This window comes from Calidris pugnax, unplaced genomic scaffold (genome assembly GCF_001431845.1).
Source record: "Calidris pugnax isolate Ruff unplaced genomic scaffold, ASM143184v1 scaffold317, whole genome shotgun sequence".
NCBI classification, from domain to species: domain Eukaryota; kingdom Metazoa; phylum Chordata; class Aves; order Charadriiformes; family Scolopacidae; genus Calidris; species Calidris pugnax.
This window is the reverse complement of record NW_015091111.1, coordinates 2,406,776-2,428,737: the sequence shown is the minus strand read 5'-3', so window position 1 is coordinate 2,428,737 and position 21,962 is coordinate 2,406,776. Positions and strand designations below refer to the sequence as shown.

General features: G+C 40.2%; 1 protein-coding gene across 2 annotated transcripts in view; it reads right to left on the bottom strand.

Annotated features, from left to right (window-relative positions):
* Window positions 1–21,962, bottom strand: part of KCMF1 (potassium channel modulatory factor 1) — a 54,525-nt gene that overhangs the window by 7,553 nt on the left and 25,010 nt on the right. For both annotated transcript variants that reach the window (XM_014958146.1, XM_014958147.1), the window contains exons 2-4: window positions 21,495–21,662; window positions 10,793–10,932; window positions 2,734–2,835 (exon numbers count right to left, since the gene is read on the bottom strand). In XM_014958146.1, the coding sequence (XP_014813632.1) occupies window positions 2,734–2,835; window positions 10,793–10,932; window positions 21,495–21,662 (410 nt within the window). The remainder of the gene's footprint in view (window positions 1–2,733; window positions 2,836–10,792; window positions 10,933–21,494; window positions 21,663–21,962) is intronic.

Here is a 21,962-nt window from a genome sequence, read left to right as displayed (position 1 = left end):
TAGCGCAAAATGAAATAGAGTAGGCTCGAATATTTTATTTTGCCGTTACTAGACTTTTAGTTTCTCCTGTATCCCATGTTCTTTATTTTATAGCAGTGTGCTTACCATTCGTATGGTATCCATTACTGTAGTCTTTGATTAAACACAGTTACAGTGCAGAACCTCAGTTGTCACAGAGGTTCAAGAACTGAAGACTGAAAGAAATTACTAGACTTCTCACAGCAAGGAAGAACTGGCTATTACAAAAAGATTTTACAGAACGTTTAAACTAAATAGCCATGCGAGAACCATTTGTATGATTAATGCTGAAAAGCTGTATTGAATAGATTTTCAAATATTTTCCTGCTGAAGTAAGAAATTGGGCATTAAAAAGTTGTGAATATGGGACATACTTTGCAATGGCCGGACAAGTTTTATAACAAGACATGCAGACTTCAGAAAAAACCCCAAAACCAAAATAAACCGCATATGTCTAATCAATACTTGGAAGATGAGGCCACTCCTCAGAATTCTGGCTGACTCAACAATAAAACTTCACCTCAACCTGTAACAAATTTTCACTCCAGAAAAAGTGCAAGTACTTCAAGGTTCTTACAGAGCACAGAGGGTTACCTGTGTGTTTAGAGCAGCAATATAATGCTATCAGAGAGCAGCTTTCTAACAGCTCCCTGACGTTGACAGTTACTCTCTCCTATGCTGCCAGATCCTGGATGGAAAAGGGGCATCTCCTCTTCCTTTTTCTCCTACTGTAGACCTGCCTGTTGCTAGACCTATGCGGAGCTCAACATGGAACAGTCACTTCAGAATACACTTATCAGGTTTTGGAGACTTGACAAGACTGATCACTGAAGTAACAGTGCATAAGCAGAGAATTCTACATGCGTTGTCTTTGATGCTGAATCATGAGCAATGTCTTCCTAAAATATATCCAAGAAAGATCCATTTTGGGATGACTAACATTGAAGCCTTACTCTAAAAAGACTGATTTTTCCTCATTCAACCATTCCCAAATTAAAAGTCATTTGGTGGCATCTCTGATACTGGAGGGGGAGAAAAAGCTGCAGAAGGAGAACTCTAATCAAACATTTTATTAATTTCAGTGGGATTTTAATTTCCCTCTGTAACTGAGAAAATTTAAACTTGCTGGCCTACAGACTAGTTAAGCCAATGTTGGATGCCCACAGTTCAACCTTTGGTACATGGATAAGTAGTTATTAGGGATGTAAATTTTGTTAGAAAAAGCATATTAGGCTAGTGCTACAAAAAACTCACAATTGGTATAAAGAGCAGAATTAAATGGATATAAAAAAGATTGCTCAGTGAGTCACTAGACAAGTCATCAAGGAACATCTCAGAGCTGTCTAAAGGCCAGCAAAGTCTGGAAGATGCTCTCTCTTCATCAATCTGATTCCCTCCTCCACCCAAAAGGGAGGATGGCATGACTCTGCCTTGAGGGACACCTGACTATGGAGGACCTACAGGGACACCTCAGATCAAGCTCTAATGGCCCAAGCCACCACCCTCAGCACCCTGCTCCTCCCGACTGCTGAGAGCCCTGCTCCTGTCCACAGGGAAAGGTGAAGTAGAGATAACTGCTTTTATTTAACTTTGTACTGTTCTTTGGATTATTAGCTACTCCTTCACAGAGCCAATAAACACCAAAATTCCTTTACACCAACCCAATTATTGTGTAGTAATAAGTGTGTGCATTTAGTCTGTCCTGATTGTTAACTAAAATCAAACAATCATAGCTGAAACAGAGCCATCTCCTTAAATGCTGTCTCCCTTCTGTTAGCATAACAAACTCCAGTTACTAGGGCTTGGGTTTTTTTGTGTTTTTTTTTTCTTCACTCCAGTTACTAAGTATTAGAATATATTTTTTTCCTTTTTAAAAATCTTTAAAGAAAAAAGCCACTACCTAAGTAATACTGCAGTCTTTTTGTCAGTTTAAATGAGACACAAATGGACATCTCAGAGAGATTTCTTACTGTAGGTAGGCTACGTAGCCTGCATGTCATTAAATAGAAAGCTCAAAACAAAATTCATTTAATCAGTTAATGAGGAGAGTGTAGGGGGGGATTAAAAATAAGAAAAATATTCCTAGAACAAGGATTAAAAAAACAATAATTGCAGCTTTTCAGCCATCAAGCATAGATCAATCTGCATGACCTACTGCTAAGTAACTGAAAGACAACATCTTATTTCCCAGGAAATTTGACAGTTTTCCCCAGTTAGATACAAAATGTCAGTAACAACCATGAAATTATGTAATTGAAACGGTGTTAAAAGTACTTAAGCAAATTTAAAATAATTTGTCAAACCCAGCTAAACTCAAATAATCTTCAGATCATCATCCTTGTGTCACAAATACTTACAACACACCACTGAATCTGGATACAAAAAGCAGCTTCAAGACTAACAATCAGGCAGGATATATATACACCACAGTACAAGCAGAAAAACCTCTCAGTGTCAAAGTTCTTTAAATGTTTCTGCTGGTAGAGCAAAAGCACTGTCAAGTGTACCTACACTGTTCTGATTCTAAATGTCTACTCAAGCCGGTATTTATACTTTTTTAATCTAGCAAATGAACCTTTTTGACACCCAGATCTTTAGAAACTTAAATTTCAGGAAAACCAGAGGTATGACTCTTTGACTATAAAAATCAAAACAAGTTGTCATGGCTACTTGACGAAACAGTCTAGCCTCTTTGCCTCAGCTGGAAAAGGATATTAAATCTCTAGGAGCTCTGTGTTCCAGTGTAAGATGAGCTGCAAAGTCATCTGTGACATGATTTGGATCCCCTCCAGGTAATGCTGCACATATTGGACAAATCTGAAATGACAAAGCATAAAAAACCCCAACTTCATTAATTTTACACAAAACAGAACATTGAGTCAATCATTAGACATCAACTCTTATGCTTTAAAACCATGTTCTAGGTATTCACAAACACCTTGCTAGCAACATATTTAAAAAACCAAAACATTTTCAAGTGCACACATTAATTTAGACATCTTTTACTTTAAAGTTTTCAGAATGCTATGAAAACCAATGCTAGAGTTTTCAAATTCAATTTGCAACGTCTTGTAAATTAGTCCTTGTACACCATTTCTGCCACAGACAGTAGTCTGATTACACAGGATTACTCTTTGCTTGCTTGATACTCATCCCAGCAGAGGAAATGGACAAGTACTTGCTGAAGTATCAAACCAAGACCCCCCCATTCATGCACTGCATAACTACAGGTTTAGCAGAGAAGGGCTGACCTGCATATCCCTACACAAAAGTGCTTTGGCAGAAGGCACTGACATCCTTCTTTGTTTTGTTGTTTTGTTGCTTTTTAAAACCAAAACAATGTTAACTAAGTAGACAAACAATGCCATTACAATTGCCATAGTTATGACTTGTTTTTTGAATGACTCCACAAACAACTTGAGAAATATCTTCCATTTTCCTTTACAGTAGTTTTGCAGACTGATTTTAAGAGTTCACATAGGAGACAAACCCCAAACAATCCATTCCACGAAATTCTTTCCACAAATGTTAACTGGTCCAATTAACAGCACTTTGACAGTTAAATGCAACTACTGTCTATGAATGTAGTATCTCTTTGATCCCCACAGTCAAACAGTCTTGTCTTTATGGAGCAACTCTAGCTGCACCATAAAGCCCAGATTCCCAGTATTTGTAATGCATATACTCTCAAATTGTTGACAGTAGATCTCAAAAGAACACCCATATAATAGCACAAACATTGATCTTACTCTTACGGAGGTGAGGACAAGGTCTTGAAGTAAGTTTACGGTAAAATTTCAGCTGCTTTTGACAGCAGCTGCTACATCTTCAATGACACTTTAATAGTCAAGTCTGAACAGAAAACCAGGCATTTTAAAAGCTTTTTACAACAATCCCTTCCCCATCGTTTTCAATGTTCAGCATTTCTCTCCACAGAGCTCCTCTTTCCAGAGGAGAGAAGTCACTACAGAAGCCGTGCAAGCAGACACACTACAGAGGAAAAACCATCTTATTACAGCTTAATATAATAAAAATTTGACTGTGCCAACATATCATACAGCTACCCTGTAGGTACATAGGAATGAATGTGTATTGGACAGATAGTTCTGAAGTCCATAAATTTATTTATCGGCTGCTTCTCTTCAATAATGTGTTTGTACCAAGAGAGAACACCTTGAAAACAATCTTTTCTCATTTAAGCTACTCTGAGGAAAAAGAACCCCAACATGAGAAAAACACACTTCTGAAAGCAGCAAAGCAAGAGAAAGTTATTTTGCTAGCAGAACAGAAGGAATTATGAACTGCACATATCTGCCTGAGAAGAAGAGACACAGTTCTCAGAAAAACATCAGCTAAGAGAAGATTATAAGAAACAATGAGAAGGGAGGAATCTAAGTATCCTAATCCTAATTCTAAACATGAACTGAACTTCCAAGAACTCTGATTTAGTTGAGCATAAGCTCTGGCAAAATCATAACAAAGTCCGCAACATCACTGATTAAGCATGACATGACTAAAAAACATTGTTAATAGAACATGCATGAACAAATGGTAGGGATACAAGGAAAACATTACAGAAGTTTCGATCATTTATATGAAAACAATCATCATGGTAACCTGAATAATGTCCGAAAGATGACTGCAAAGTCTGAAGTCAGTCATGCTCAGAATACCTGCCAGTTTCCAGAAGCCTGCTTATATTACCACTACCTCCATATTTACATATAAGGTAACCACTTAAGGTGACAGTACTCCTGTAACCTCAACAGGAGACACTGTAGTCTTCAAGAATGAAACAGGAATCATTCAGACTTCTTGCAGTAGTGAAAAAAAAAACCAATCTGTAACAAAGTTCACCTCAATTTTATCAGCAACTTGGTCCTTAAGAGTTCATGTACAGTTCATGCAGCCCCAGCTGCTGCCTTGCTAATTGTGAGAAAGTTGCTGCAGTGCAATGTAGTAGTAGCAAATTTGTGTGTCTGTTCTGAAATGACACTAAAAATGACATTTGATAAAGTTTCCTAAAATCTCTGTATTTACAATGCTAGCAGAATGCAGCATTTTATTTGGAACAGTCAACTGACCTGAAACCCAACACCAACAGTAACAGTCACCATACTGACAGTCAGATTCTCCTGCACTGGCCTTGTAATGCTTACCATTACCCTCAGACATTTACTGGTGAAGCAATACTGGTAGTTACTGAGGTTTTAGGAGAGACTTAATCACAAAACTTATGACTACTCCCATAGACACTACTATAATTTTCAATTTAAGTGTCCAGAATTGAAACAATCACCTTGAAGGAAATGTAATCAAACTCTCCTCCTGGACTTCCTCTCCGAGACCTCAACACATTGGGGTCCCTCTCCAAAGTGCCTGTATACTAATGCACACAGCATGGTGAATGACCACGATGAGCAAGAGATCTGAGTGCAGCTGCAGGGCAACAATCTTCTTGGGGAGACAAGGTGGCATGACTCCCATGACTGCAGTGTTGCAATGAGGGGATACACACTCTTCAGAAAGGAGAGGAAAGAGGCCCTTGCTCTTTATGTAAGAAAGCACCTGGAGTGCATGATGCTCTGCACGGGAACGGAAGAAGAGCCAATGGAGATCTTATGTGTTGGGATTAAGGAAAGGACAGGCAAGGGTGACATCATAGTGGGTGTCCACTACAGGCCACCTGATCAAACCCTCTACAGGAGCTGCCTCATACTTGCAGACCCTGGCAGTCATGGGGTACTTCAACCACCCCATTACCTCCTGGAGAAACAACACATGATGACAGCAATCCAGGATGTTCCTGGAGTGCACTGATGATAACTTCCTCCAAGTGACAAAGGAGACAGTGAGGAGAGGTACTGGCTGGACTAGTCATACTCAACAACAAGGAGGGGCTCACTTGGGATGCGAAGGCCTTGGCTGCAGTGATCTTGAGATGGTAAGGGTTCAGGATCCTGAGGTCAGAGAGAAAGATGAAAAACAAGCTCACAACCCTGGACTTTGGAAGAGCAGATTGTGGCCTCTTCAAACACCTGCTTAGAGGAGTTGTGTGGGATAAGGCCCTGGAGCGTAGAAGGACCCCAGGAAAGCTTGTTAATATTCAAGGCCCATCCCCTTCAAGCTTAAGAGTGTTCCATCCCAATGAATATGAATCAGGCAAAAATGTCAGGAGGCCTATACATGGATGAACAAGATGCTCCTGACCAAACTCAAACACAAGAAGGAAGCATACATAGGTTACCCTTCTGTGGTAACCTTGGAGGAATACAGAAACATTGTCCAAGCATCCCAGGAAAAAGTAGGGTAAACTAAGGCCCAAATAGAATTGAATGCAGTGAGAAACATGAGGCAAGTGGAAAGGCTTCTAGAAGTACATAGGCAACAAAAGATGACTAGGAAAAATGTGTGCCCATTGCTCAGAAGATGGGGGACCTGGTTACAGAAGCCACAGAACACACTGAAGGACTAAATGCCTCTTTTGCCTCAGTCTTTATGAGCAAGACCAGCCTTCAGGAATTCCAGGCCCCAGAGACCCAGGGGAAAGTGTGCAGCAAGGAATATATGTCCCTGGTGGAAGAGGATTAGGTTAGAGAATACTTAAGTGAACTGGACATACTTAAGTCCATAGGCTGGGATGGGATGCACCCACAAGGGCTAAGGGAGCTGGCAGACGCCATTGCAAGGCTGCTCTCAATCTTTGATCAACCATGGCAGCTCCAGAGAGCTGGAGTAAAGCAAATGTCAATCCTATCTTAAAGAAGGGCAAGAAGGAGGACCTTGGGAACAGAGACTGGTCAGCTGACCTTAATCCCTGGGAAGGTGACAGACCTTCCAGGAACATTAAAGACAAGAAAATAATTAAGAGTAGTCAGCATGGCTTCACAGGGGGGAAGTCATGCTTGACCAACTTGATAAAATTGTATGATGAAGTGACTGGCCTGATAGGTGCCTGAAGAAAATGGATATTGTCTACCTAGACTTTAGTAGGCCCTTTGACACTGTCTCCCTACAGAATCCTCGTAGACGAGCTGCTGATGCACAGGCTGGATAAGCAGACAGTGAGCAGAGTGAAAGATGGTTTAATGGCTGGGCTCAGAGTGTGATCAGTGGAAATTTTACTGATGGCAAAAAACTGAGAGTGACTGATACGCCAAAGAGCCATGCTGTCATTCAGAGTGACCTCAAGAGGCTGGAGAAATGGGCCAACAGGAACCTCATGAAGTTCAACAGGAGGTAGTACTAAGTCCCACACCTGGGGAGGAACAGCCCCAGGCACCAACACACACTGAAGGCCACCCACCTGGAACGCAGATTTGCAGAAAAGGACCCAGGGGTGCTGCTGGACCATAAGCCAGCAATGTGCCCCTACAGCAAAGCAAGCTAAGGGCATCCTGGGCTGCATTAGGAACGGCATTGCCAGCAGGTCAAATGTAGTCATCCTCTGCCTCTATCCAGGACTGGTAAGGCCACACCTGGAGTACTCTGCCCAGTTCTGGGCTCTGCATAGAACAAAAACATGCACCAGACAGTCCAGCATAGAGCTCCAAACACGACTACAAGAATGGAGCAGCCATCCTGTGAGGAAAGGCTGAGAAAGTCGGGACTTTCTAGCCTGGAGAGTGAAAGGAAGACAGAACCACACTCTTCTCAGTGGTGCCCAGTGACAGGACCAGAGGCAACAGGCACAAATGCAGACACAGGAGGTTCCTCATGAACATCAGGAAACATTTTTTTCACTATGAGAGTGAATGAGCACTGACACAGTTTGCCCTGAAGTGCTGACTCTTGATCCTCAGAGATATTAAAAAGCTATCTGGACATGGTCCTGGGCAACCAGCTGTAGGTGGTCCTACTTGAGCAGGGGTTGGACAAGATGACTTTCAGAGGTACCTTCTAACCTCAAGTCAGTCTGATTTTTGCCTACAAGTACCTAACATTGATATACATACCAATGCCAAATACCCAAGAAAGATCAGCAGAAGGTAAGCTTCTTATCTGCACCAGTCTAAGCATAAAAATGGCAAAATTTAATGGACAAAAATTTATTTTACTTATTCTTTGAAAAATGGGGGTGGAGAGGCAGGGGGTTATAAAATACAAATTACTCCATCCCTGTACACCTCCTTTAAAGATCTAAAAAGAAATATCTAACATAAAACACATCTTTTGATGGATACTACAAAGACTGCGAGCTCAATATCTAAAGAGAAATAATTGCTTGAAAGCCTAAGACCATAAATATTTAAAATCCATATTTTCTTCTTTAGTAATGCTGTAACCTTTCACTATTTACAGTAAGAGTGCAGTACCCAGGTAGTTTTATGTGCATGCACACCAAACACTTATCAAAAAAGCCTAGATATAAACCTTAACACAAAAATATAGTATCATAATCAAGTGTTAAAATATTGCCCTTTACCATTGTTTGGAACAAGGATATAACAACGTTGGAGACTGACTCCAAAAAAAAAGGAGTACACGTACAACTCTTTCAGCAATCAATGCAAGTGTCTAGAATCATAAATTTAGGCCTCATGTACTGAGTTCCAGAGTCACAGCTGCAAACAAGGACATATGAAATTTAAAAACCTGGAATCATAGCATTCTGTGTCAGGAACGTATGACTGACCTCAAGTGGTGCAAGTAAGAATTGCAATACCAAGCCATTAGGAAAGTCATCCAAATGTGGAACTTTCAATGGTTGACACTATGTTTGAAAGTTACAAAGTTAAAGAAAAATTGAAGCAGGTGATAAAAATGGCAGTGCACCACTAAGTTAAATTATGATCCTCCAGTGTAACTGATTGTGAAGTAAACTGCTTCACTTCCTATACTTAAGAAAGATCAGAACACCTTTGAACCTTAAGGAGGTTGACAAATCACCCCCTCTATGACCCCTTCGCAGAAGGTTCTTAGCAGGTTCAGTGTAAGGGTTCATTTTCTTCCACAGAACTCCTTGGAAGTTAAGAAAACTAGAAGATTAGAATAGAGAACTTATTTCTAAGTAATTTCTTCACAACATATTAGTGATGAGCAATCCACTGCAACCACATTTTTCTAGGAATCTATGGTACAGCATTAATCAGACAACAGCACCCTGGATGTTGTTCTGCTAACCTAGTCTCTCATACTCCCAGACATTCAGGATAACAGGAGTTAACGCCTGATGAAGCTTGTTTAAGAAGTGTGTTTTTAACCATGTCAAGTATCCAAATGGTTAGGGATGGGGGAAAAGCCCTGCTTTAACAGCAGTGTTTTCAAAAGAAGAATGACAACTTCTGCTGCATAAATATACCAGGTCTATTATAAAAGCTATTTGAAAAAGACATCAAACTGTCTGTACATCTTCCTCTCTTGCAGTTACAAAAGACTGGCACAGCTATGACCTTCCAGGACAATTACATCCTGGTTGTAAAAAGAGACATGGCTACACAGAATAACCATGAGATGATTCTAAATTTTGTCTTCCAGGATAACTCCTAAGCATGGCATCCCTTACATCAGAAAAACCAAACAGCAACCGTAAATGAAGAAAGCAAGCTCCTATATTATGATACCCATGAAACAAGAATGTTCATGTCACCCTCAAATGTAGGTATCAAATGAGATCATAGAATCATATGGGGTCAAAAAGGACCTCTGGAGATCATCTAGTTCAATCCCCCTGCCAGAGCGGGTCTACCTAGAGCAGGTTGCACAGGAACTTGTCTAGGTGGGTTTTGAATGTTTCCAAAGAAGGAGACTCCACCACTTCTCTGAGCAGCTTGTTCCAGGGCTCTATCACTCTCACAGTAAAGAAGTTCCTCCTCACATTTAGGTGGAACTTCTTATACTCAAGTTTGTGCCCATTTCCTCTTGTCCTGTCACTGGGCACCACTGAAAAAAGACCAGCCCTGTCCACCTGGCACCCTCCCTTTAAGTATTTGCAAGCATTGATTAGATCCCCCCTAAGTTTCCTCTTTTCAAGACTAAAAAGTCCCAAGTCCCTCAGTGTCCCCGCGTAGGAGAGATGCTCCAGGCCCTTAATCATCTTTGTGGCCCTTTGCTGTACCCTCTCCAGCAGTTCCCCGTCCTTCTTAAACTGGAGGGCCCAGAACTGGACACAGTATCCCAGACAGGGACTCGTCAGGGCAGAGTAGAGGGGAGGATAACCTCTCTTGACCTGCTGGCCACACCCTTCTTGATGCACCCCAGGATGCCATTGGCCTTCTTGGCCACAAGGGCACATTGCTGGCTCATGGTCATCCTGTTGCCCACCAGGACTCCCAGGTCTTTCTCCTGAGAGCTGCTCTCCAGCAGGTCAGCCCCCAACCTCTACTGGTGCATGGGGTTATTTCTCCCCAGGTGCAGCACCCTACACTTGCCCTTGTTAAATTTCCTCCCGTTCCTCTCTGCCCAACTCTCCAGCCTGTCCAGGTCTCACTGGATGGCAGCACAGCCTTCTGGGGTGTCAGCCACCCCTCCTAGTTTTGTATCATCAGCAAACTTGCTGAGGGTACATTCCATCCCTTTGTCCAGGTCATTGATGAATATACTGAAGAGGACTGGACCCAGGACTGACCCCTGGGAAACACCACTCATTACAAGACTTCCAACTGGATTCTGTGCCCCTGATCACAACCCTCTGAGCTCTGTCTTTCAGCCAGTTTTCAATCCACTGAAATCCTGCTTCAAAAAAGAAAAAGGACAGGAAGATACCAATTTTCCAGAAGAGAAATTTTTAAATTCGTTTCAACCACAACTGAAAGCCAATTCTGAAGCTTCTTACCACTTCTGTTGATGTTTCCGCATGCTCAGAAGTAACATGTTCTTGAAGAGATGTTTCCGTATAACCCATTTTTCCACAATAAGGACAAGTAAAAGACTGTGGCTGCTCTACAGAGAAAGCTTCTCCACCATAGTACAAATCTGGAACAGAAAGTGTTTAAATAGAGGTTATTTCAAAGCAGTAGCATTATTTATTTTGTTCAGGTAAACCTCTTGTTTAGAAATGTACTTCAATGTAATCACTACCAAATTAATCTGGTGTAGCTATTTTAATGTTGCACAAAGGCCATAGACTAATATTCAACAAGGGTTCTATTACCAATTACAAAAAGCAGACAGACTACATTTAATTTTTATTAGCAAACATAACAGTTTTCTAACATTCAGTAGGAGCAATGACTCCTATGATGATGCTGCTGATACTGTCAAACCTTCGCTTTTCCACCCCATGCACTGGGTCATTTATGGTATTTTCAATCACATGAGTTTTCAAAAGCTGAACTCTCAACAGTACCTCAAAAATTTAAGTTGAAATTTAGAAGTCCTCAGTGATACCATATGTCAATACTTATGCCATAGCTGAACCACTGCTTCACAATATGTAGCTTTAAAAACATCTCAAATATACAATATAGAAGATTGAGTGTGAAAAAGGAATTTGATTGTTACATAATGTTTGCAACTTTTATGTGTGCTGAATTTAAGCGCTTCTGCACTACTGATGAAAAGCAGCCACTTTTAAGCTACCAACATAGAGGTTTCTCAAACTTCACATGAGAATTTATCAAACCATACAAGAAAAGACTGCTAGCCTCTCTTATCCTCTGCAGGTGTTATGTATTCTACAGAAAACATGAATAAACTTCACATTCACATCAAGATAAGTATTATTTTCTCTAGCAAGTAATTTAAAATCTTTTCACTGACTTTTTTTGAGGATTCATTGACAAGTAACTGAAAAATATTTTCATAGAATTATTAATATTCTGCTATAAATTAAAAATTGTAGAAGTCTCAACAGATACTAGAACTCATATTATGCATCACAAGGCAATATCTATCTAATGTGTTAGGAATATGCCCTTCTGGTGGCTTAAGTTGCAGCTTCCTATGCAGTATTTTTACTACTGACCTCTCTACTGACCGAGGACATGATCAGAAAGAATAGAACAATATTTTTGTTTCTGCAGCCTTACAAAAGATGATGCTTAGGCTAAAAAATGTACATATCTATAACCCATTATATTAACAGACAGTATTTTACATATAATTATCTTTTGAGGGCTAACACTTGAAGACAAATACAGGAAATTAACATCTTAGCAGCATGCTAATATGCAGAGTTAAACATACAGAATCAGATTGAATACACTGCAGAATACAGTTTATGTTCAGTAAGACCCTGTTCCTGTTAATTGGAAACTGCGTCCAGACAATTAAAATACCGGAGAATGAGAGAAAGACATCCTTTTAACAGGCATGGTAAGGAACACCCAAGTAGACAGACAGGCTTGCAAAGAACAAACACTACCTGACACAGTATTTTTAACTGGTTCATCCAATTAACTATCACACTAAGCTTGAGTACCATCCTGAATCTAGGTTCATTTATTCACATACACATGAGGAAAACATGTCCAACTATCCAAACAAAAAAGTTCCCAGCCAATTAAGTCTTAGTTCTCCAAAGCAGCATTTGAGGGTCCATTAAATGTTTTATACAATAAGGCACAGAAGTAACTTTTAATTAGAGAATGGGACTGTATACCAAATATGATTGAAACAGAGCATGATACAGACTGTAAATCAGCATGAATGTAAATTAGAAGACATGTCCAAAATATTAGCACCCCTACTACCTAACCTGAAAGTCATTTATATAGTAGTGACACAAACAGATGCCTGGAACCATTAATAGAAGGAAATCCCAAAGGTTCTTGCACAACATGTATCAGGACTCAGTTCTGAATGCATCGAGTCACACAACACACAAAAGGCGTGTATTTCCTTGACAGGTTGTTAGGCACTCAGCTGGCATCATAGAATGGTTCAGGTTGGAAGGGACCTTAAAGATCATCTAGTTCCAACCCCGCTGCCATAGGCGGGGACACCTCCCATTAGGTCCAGTTGCTCAAAGACCCATCCAGCCTGGTCTTGAACACTTCCAGAGATGGGGCATCCACAGCTTCTCTAGGCAACATGTTCCAGTGCCTCAACACACTCAGTGAAAAATTTCTTCCTGATATTTAATCTAAATCTACCTTCTTCCAGTTTGAAGCCATTACCCTCACCACATGCCATTGTAAAACATCCCTCTCCAGCTTTCTTGCAGGTGCCCTTCCTAACAAGGTGAGATGTGGTATGTCTTAATTCAAAAGACCTGTCCTTACTTGATCCTCTATAAATCCATAGGAAGACTCAGTGAAACTATGAAGAGGAAGGTTACTTTTCCACATTTGTGGGAAGGGTCACTGGTTACTGCATAAATAAACCATATTCAACTGAAGATGACAATACTACCAGATTGGAAAAAAGCTTCTTACAAACTCTTAAACCTGCTTGTTTGGTTTATAGTATCCATCAGCTTTAGAATGTCTTCTGAATACTCAAAAACAGGAACAGCAGCAAGTTTGCCCATATCATAGCTTTTAAAACTATCTTTAGTTCTTATCCATTACTCACAGTAAGCTTGTGTTTATTCTGTACAACAGACTGGTACTATTTACTCTGGCAGGTGACCAGAAAAACTGGGTCTGAGGCAGGGTAACTCCATTAGCATTCAGAACTCTGACATTCCCTATATACAGGTGTTAACAGCATCATCCTACAGGACAAACCAATTACATTTAATTACATCCACAATTATATTTTGACTTGAATATTGTCATCATCTCAAATGGGATGGAGGTAACTTTCTTGCTAACAGTTAGTGTAGTGCTAGGTTTTTGATTTGGGATAAGAAAAAGTGTTGATAGCACACTGGTGGTTTCAGTTGTTGCTAAGCAGTCAAGGCCTTTTCTGCTCCTCATACCACCCCAGCAGCAAGCAGCATGACAAGTACTGTCAAACCCCATGGTTCTAGTCCTTGATGTTAAAAACTATGAAACAAGCCATTTATTAGTTTAAAAAAATTAAATCTGAGTTCTTTCGGGTATATATATTCCTGCATGTTCTCCCACTCATACCTCCTCACCCATCTCTCTCATAATATACAAACATACATGCACACGCTAAATAAGTATGCTTTCATCCACAAACGCTGCATGCTGTCAGACATTAAATCAGTCACTGGTAAACCCAAATGTTTTTCTTTTGAAGTTTACACCTCCCTTTTTTTTCTTCCTCCTCAACTTTAATCTCTCTCCATACCTTACAATCAAAATCTGTCCATTTTCTAATCTGAAATACAGGTGCCTGGATAAGGGTTTTTTTTTTAATTTGTTATGGTTTAAAAGAAAAGAGGCTGAAAATTAAGCGATATCACAAATCTTTGTGTCTTATTTTAGTGTTGAAGTTACTGAATGGATATTTCTCCACTTGTTTTGTTTTTACAAGTACATCAAAAATCCTAAAAATTATGAACACAGTCATGTTATTTACTATTAAAGGCTCATTTGCTAAGCAAAATCCTAACAATTAGAGGAAGTACAGGAAAAAATGGAAAGGTCATGCCTCCATTGCTGCAGAAGTGAGGCAACCTACAATTGTATTACTTTTTCCACTTACAGTTGTGTAATTGTTATAATGCAACTGCCCCATGACCAAAGAATTATCCCTTCTGGCGAAAAAGAAACCTTTCAGGTAATGTATTTTGGTTCTTTCCAAACACTTACCTACACAAAAGAATGATTCCATAACTCTTCAAACTCCCCTGGACCTCTAAAGCCCTCTTTTCAAAGTAGCTAGGAAGACACGGTTGCTTAGTAAAAAAGAAAACCAGACTAAATCCCATCCATCTAGGAGAAGATTCATTACGCACACTGCTTATCGTTAGAGGAAGAATACAAGAGTAAAAGGATCAGAACAGTGTCTAAGGAGGACTCAACAATAGTTTATGAAGTTAGATTTCAACCTCAACAGAATTTAGACATATCTTTTCTTGAATTAAAAAAAAATCAAACAATTTAATGTGAAAAATCAACCATAAATATGAGCAGTTATGCTTTATTATGCATCTATAGCTACAGACTGCCTGGTATTTAACATTTAAGTTAACACATTCCTAAACTTGGCAGAAGATCAGTAGTGAGGTAGAAGCCTAGTAGGATCCCTTAGATAAAAATCAGTCTTTCAAAGATGATTTGGGACTATATTTTATAACAGCTCATCCTTGCTTTCTGTTAAGACATTTCTTTACAAGGGTACACAGTCAGGAATGTTAGTTTCACTTTGCTTCATATGAGGAAAGTAATTTTGGTTTGATATATACATAAAGATAAAAATGTTGGTATTATATAAATCGTGGTATATTTGTTTGGGTCTTTTTTCTACTAAATAGTAGTAACACACCACATTTTACACAGCATATATATTCCTGTATCACTGATCAAGCAGCCATCCTATTCAAAACAGTATTACCCTTAAAATCATTGTTAGGGTTTTTTTGCTGCAGACTTTCTGAACAAAGCGCATTCTAAAACCTGCTAGATACTCTGCTATAAACTTAAAGGAATAATGCTTATCTATCCTCCATTTATAATATCCGCCATTTGCATAAAGGCATGGGCTAACAGGAATCTTATGAAATTCAGCCCAGCCCTATCCCAGGCAGGCAGACCTGGGCCAGAAAGCAGCTCTGAGGAGATGGCGCTGGACGCACAGCAAGATGAGCGGGGGCCAGCCATGTGCCTAGAGCAGTATCAGCAGGAGTAAACCCCTCGGCTCAGAACCCATCAGCCTCAACCAGGCACCGCACTTCGTTTGGGGCCCTCAAGCACAGGGGAGACATCAAATTGAAGTGAGTCCAGCAGAAGGCCATTAAGGTGGCAGGGCTGGAGCTCTCACACTGCAGAGGCTGAAGTGCCAGTGCTGGCTCAGCCTGGAGCAGACAGCTTTGGTTCACCTAACAGCTTAACTTGGAGCAGAAGTTTGGACCAGAGACCTCCAGAAATCCGTTCCAACCAGAATTATCTTAACGACTGATCCTATGAAACAAAGATACACAGCAATATAGCCATAATGCTCATCTAGACTCTAATACTCTGTTCATCACTAATGTTGTCCTGCTTTACAGACTGGAGGCATCTACACTCAACGGGTTGGACCTCTACTCACCTTACTTGGAACTCTTCCCTTTCAGTACAAAGGCAGTGCAAGAGCTGCATCTGCTAGAGTAAAATGCCAGCTTGGTTGAATCTGGAAACAGCTGCTTATTTCTTCCAGACAGAGCATCACTATTTCAAACTTTCAGCAAGTTTCCAGCACAGCTATGTCTAGCAGGAAGAAGCAGTACACCTTCCATTTTTAATTCATGAAGTTTCATCAGCTGCCAGTCTCAGTATTAAACCTCACAGCCAGATAGCACTGGGGCAACTGCTTCTGTGTGAGACACACGCTGCTGGGGCTGACAGTGATTACATGGCAGGTATTCAGTTATCTGTCCAGCAGCAGCTGGGTGTTTTGTTTCCCTAGCAGGGGCCCTGAGCTGAACAACAGGCCTTAGCTGCTTTGACCAGCCTCAAGTAGGCCTCTGGGACACATTCTCTGCCCATGCTCTACATCTGACCACCCAGCCACAAACTATGCAGCACCCAGTTGTCCTCCTGCCTTAGATGCATTTCCTGCATGGACCCCTGAGCTGCCTCGTTTCAGTTGCTTTGCCTGGGACTGTCAGTAGGACCTGGTCCTGGTAGCTATCCTGCTCTGCCCACCCTGTCAGCAAGGACACTGCTCCCGCCTGTGCTGTGGTCACCTCAGTTCCTGGTTTGTTCTTCCTTGTGGAGCAGCCCTCCTCTTGCTGCTCTCCAACACTAAGAACCACATGCTGAAGCCATGAATGAGCACAGGGAATGATGAGAGGGAATTGGGATTGTTCTGCCAATACTGAGCAGTGCCAAAAATGCAGCTGGTGCTCTAAGGCAGAGTCAATTATCTGGGGAGCAGCTCTGCTGAAAAGAACTGGGGGATTCCAGTGGGCAGCAAGCCAAACATGAACCAACAGTGTGCCCCTGACACTGAAGGCTAACAATGACCTGGGCTAAATCAATAAGAGAACAGCTATCAAATCAAAGAATGTGACATTCCTGGTTCCTTGGAACTTGTTAGGCAACACAGAGTTCAGTTTTGATCTCTCCAATTCCAGACAGATGTTGAAATAAAATGGAGAGGACCTAGGAGAAGGACTGTGTGTGTGTTGTGTGGACACACACTGATACCCACCAAGACAGTCTGAGGGTTGGAGAACCTGACATAAGAATCGTTGAAGGAATGGGGTTCATTCACCCTAGAGATGACTCAAGGTGATCTCATCTCCAACTTTTTGAACTTAAAAAGGAAACAGAGGAATGCTCTTCAAAAGGAAGCACCAGGCTGCAGGCACCAGCTGCTTCAGAGGAAACTCTGCTTGGATAAAGGAAACAAAACCCCCTATGTTCACCGTAGAAACTAAACACTGTGATAGGTGACCCAGCAGTGGTGAAACATCCCTCGAGGGAAACACTCAAGACCTGGCTTGATAAGATAGTCCAACCTATGTCCCTGCTTCTGACAGAAGTTTGCATCAGGTGATCTCCAGAGTCCCTTCCAAACAAACTAGACTATTCTGTGATGCTCTGACGTAGCAAAATACAGTTACCAGACAGGTCTTGTTCTAGCAGTTGAAAAATCACAAAAGCCTCCAGTTGAATTCTGGTGGATCCTGTCAGATGTCTACACACGTTATCAAAGTAACCATTATTTAAGCAGCTCCTTTTGCCTAATAATCAGGCACAAATGGTGACAGGATCTTCTGTCACATAAGCACCTGAGCTGACAAGCGAAGGTACACTTGTTCTGTACTTCGATAACAGTAACTCAATATGATTTTGGCAGATGATTCTACTAACAATTTATATTACTTTCTTTGCCAGTATAACCCCTTTAAAATGGTGGGGGTAATGAGCAATCCAAATCCTTAAAATCGTAAAGCATCCTAACAGCTTAGGATTCTTTTCTGGGATAAAGAAAGCTGAGAAATTTGCTCTGAACTTCTCCATTGTCCTGACAAATTGTCCTACAAAAAGCACAACAGTACTATGACCGCCTGGTAAGCACATTCCTGTTCTTTAACACAGGCCTATTGAAATACTACTTTTTGACCCCTCAGAAATAAACTAATTGGATTTGTGTTTAAAAGGCCATTTATTATTATATACGAGACTTCATAAACTTCTTTAAACTCTGTCCCTGTTACAGAAGCATATCACTTGGTGTGTGTTAAAGCATTCTTCCACAGGGATTGAAGAAGACTAGCACTGCTATTGCTCTGCATCCTATCTTGCTTCAAAATTAATACTAGGTCATACACTGACCCCAGAAAGACAGATATGCCACCCAGTGAACACATGTGTAGTCAGAAATCACTAGGGCTTTTTATTTGCTTTCAGTGTTCTCATACAGGCTCCTACATTATTCTGAATCTCAAGGCGGGAGGAGGGGAAGAATAAATCAAAAGTAGCAAGAGGACAATAAAAACTCCTTCAGAGCACATGAAGTCGATCTTTTTGCAATATGCTCTGCAACATTATTACAGTACCTCAGAACCCTAAAAACTGATCAGAATTTTCATGGAGGTAAACAACATGTTACTCTTTCTATGCTGAAACAATCCCGGACACATAGGATCATGCCTGTGACCAGCTGTCCACTACAAACCTGAACTTGGTCACAGCTTTAGGCAAAGAGTAATTAAGCAAACTCCACCGTTATCTTCATATAGATAGTGCTGGCCAGAATGGTGACAACAACTAGAGGTATAGGTCCTTTTCATCAGCTGCAGATGGACCTCGAGCAAATGACTCACTGATCCTCACACACTTTTAAAATCAGAAAAATGACACTGACTGCCTCTGAAGTGCTTCCATCTGTTTGGCAATGGAAGGATCCCCCACTCTGCTTCCTTGACCCCAGTGAAACACTCACCTGTTAGCAGCTGTCCACTTCCCTCCCCATCATCAGCAAAACTGTTTACTCCTATTAAAAACAGCTTCCATACCTTTGAATCAAACCTGATTACAAACAACAGTATTCAAGTTTGTCAGTGGCCAGTTAAACTACAATTCACACACCTACCTATATTAACAGCCTTCCATTCTGTGTTTTTACTGAAATTTTCCGTACTCAGGAACCCTACTCATACTGTCACACATTAGAAAACATTTTCCATTCATGTGACTTCTCAGGTCACTAGGAAGTGGCTGAAGTCTTCATTACTTCTATTATATTGCAGATGTGCCCCTTTGAGATTATTTTCATTTAACTCATTAATATCTGCTTCCTCAGTGATTTTTAGCATTCACTAGTAAAATACTCTGACAACTCTGAAACAGGTCATTCTGGACTACTCCTACCATTCATTATTGATTTTCTAACTGAACTTAACATTCTTTAGCTTCTAATTTTTTGGATGTTCCTCAAAGTCACATGATCTCCTCAGCTACACAAGGCCCTTTGAAAAGTTACGACAGTTTCTCTAAGCCTTGGTACAATACTGTAAAGACACACTGCTTCATGTCTTACATTCTACAGGGTACTATAGAATAAAAACATTTTAAGAATGATGTCACAGACCTTGCTGAGCCCTAAGGACTATATTATTTATAGATATTCCCTAGTTCATTCTCTGGTATGTAAGCTTACAAGGTGACAAGTACTTGAGTGCCATCAACCTTTGCTGTGGTTCACGATCTGGTGGTGATGTACTCTTTCCCAATCTTGTTCTACAGTGTTAATCAAACCAGAAGCCTTGCTGCAGAGCTGAGCTGCAGTAATTTTTTTTAATAACTGTTCTGTGGGAGCAATGCTCAGATCAAGCCATATGAAATTCCTAGAGCTTGTTTTATTATTATTCTTATTTTAAAAAGCCACAGTAGCATAAACACCAAGTAATACAGAAGTATCCCTTGGAATCCTATCACTCATCTCAATACTTCACTATGAACCTTCTTCCACCTTGTCACCTGTATTCTTCATGCAGACTTAAAAAGTGAAAAATACCCCCTTTCTGCCCCCACAACACACATGAATAAAATGCATTAAACCAAAATATAAGTTTGTCAAAGACTTCCAAAAGAGAAATATACAAATTGTAAGAAACAAAATATATTTCCTAGACGTTCTTGGGTTCTGATGATAGGCATTTTTTTAAGAGAGTAGTGTTTAAAACAAGTTTCCTCAGTGTAGTTACTGAATGCTTTGACATCTACTGTTAGCTTAAGGCTTCATTGCAAGCACATTTCAGTCCTCTTACCCCTACAATGAGATTTTAATGCTTACAGCAAAGCTGTCCTTTTAGCCTATATGTAACATCCAAGAATAACTGCTGCTAAGGGGCTAAGAAGTTCGCGCTGTGCACCTCAGTGACCAGAATCCTGAATTTTAGAGAATTTAGACAGTTCTACCTCATTAGTGAGATGAGAAAAAAAAAGCCTGAGAAGAAACATGTGCAAGCTAAAATGGTGGCACCCATTTTTGACAATGCACTAAATTATTTCCTTCCAAACCCTGGATTCCTAGGGCCTGGATTTTTGAAGTCATGACCAGGCAGTTCTAGGGCAAGTGGAGGCCTGAGAATTAAAAGAAAATGACATCTTCATTCAAAGGCTGTTTTGACAAAACAACTGCGTGTTTCTAGGTACAGTTATTCTCTAATCTTTAAAGCATTAAAGAAGATTATACTTTTGTTTTAATCAAAAAGGTAATGAAGCAATTTACAATCCCTAAGACTTCAGCTTTTTAGAAGTCATCATACTTGAAGAATTCAAAACAAAGAACAATACAGCCAGAATTGCTAAAAAAAAATTATATCACAATGCTAGCCTTGTGGTCGTAACAAAACCAAAAGACATGGCCAGCATCAGCAAGGTTTTAGACTAGCTATTTGTCACAGAATTATCTTATGAGTTACAACCTGTTACAACTAAAATGCAATAGAAACAACAAGCAGGGTAGGAGACAAGAACAGTTATTTTTATATTGACATGGCCTTAGTGTCAGGAATAATTCTTAAATTAGTAGATCTTCAAAGGAGTTCCAAGATGCTAGGTCCGTGCCATTAGTCTTTTATGCTCAGTACAGTCCATCACTATCCCTGCTGTACCTAAAGTTCCACATAAGCCACCAGTGAATAAATGTCTTACAAAATCTCACCAGGATTTTTCTGCTTGTACACTGTAGCACTGAAGTAAAGCATACTTGGGGGAATAGGTTGCCATATCTCCTGAACTATAAGTTAATTAGGAGTAGCCATTGTTATTAAGTATATTTATTACCTGCTGTTACTGGATCAAAATAAAAGATGAAAAATATATATGCACCAATTAAAGGAAATATATAAACCAGTTGTTCTATGCTAAAATCAAAGAAAATAATGCCTGTTTTCAGAAGATGACAACTTGCTTTTATTTCCAGTGTGCTAATGGGGGAAGTGAGTAGAAACAAGAAAATCCATATTATGTTTGTAGACACAACATATCAGTGAAGTACTAGAGTTTGAAATTATCACTTACCAAAATCTACTCTTGTTAGTATGCACTGCATTGGATGGTCAGTTGTATGCCTTGTCGTTGTTGCACCACTTTCATAACAAGTTGCACACAGATCGTAATCGTAGCAAATTAAACACTTGTATCGGCGACCTCGAAAATTTCCTTTTAAACATGCATCACAGCTGACACCTGTAAACAAATAAAATTGCTTTAAAACAGCAATAAGTGCACCTTTTTTTTTAAATAAGAGCCAGATTTGTTGCTATTGCCTCTTAACAACCAAAAGGAGCCAGTCATCTCTGACACGTGCAGCTGATTCAATTTTTAAGTGTATTTATGTCTTTAAAAGACACTGCTCTCCCAAAATTAGAATCTTGAATTCTTGAAGTAAAATAAGGCCAAACTCAGGCACCTACAGGCCCTTCACTTGGTAGTAATAACTGGTATTTTGACTATTCAGTTAGGAATCTTGGGCCACTCTTGAAGGCT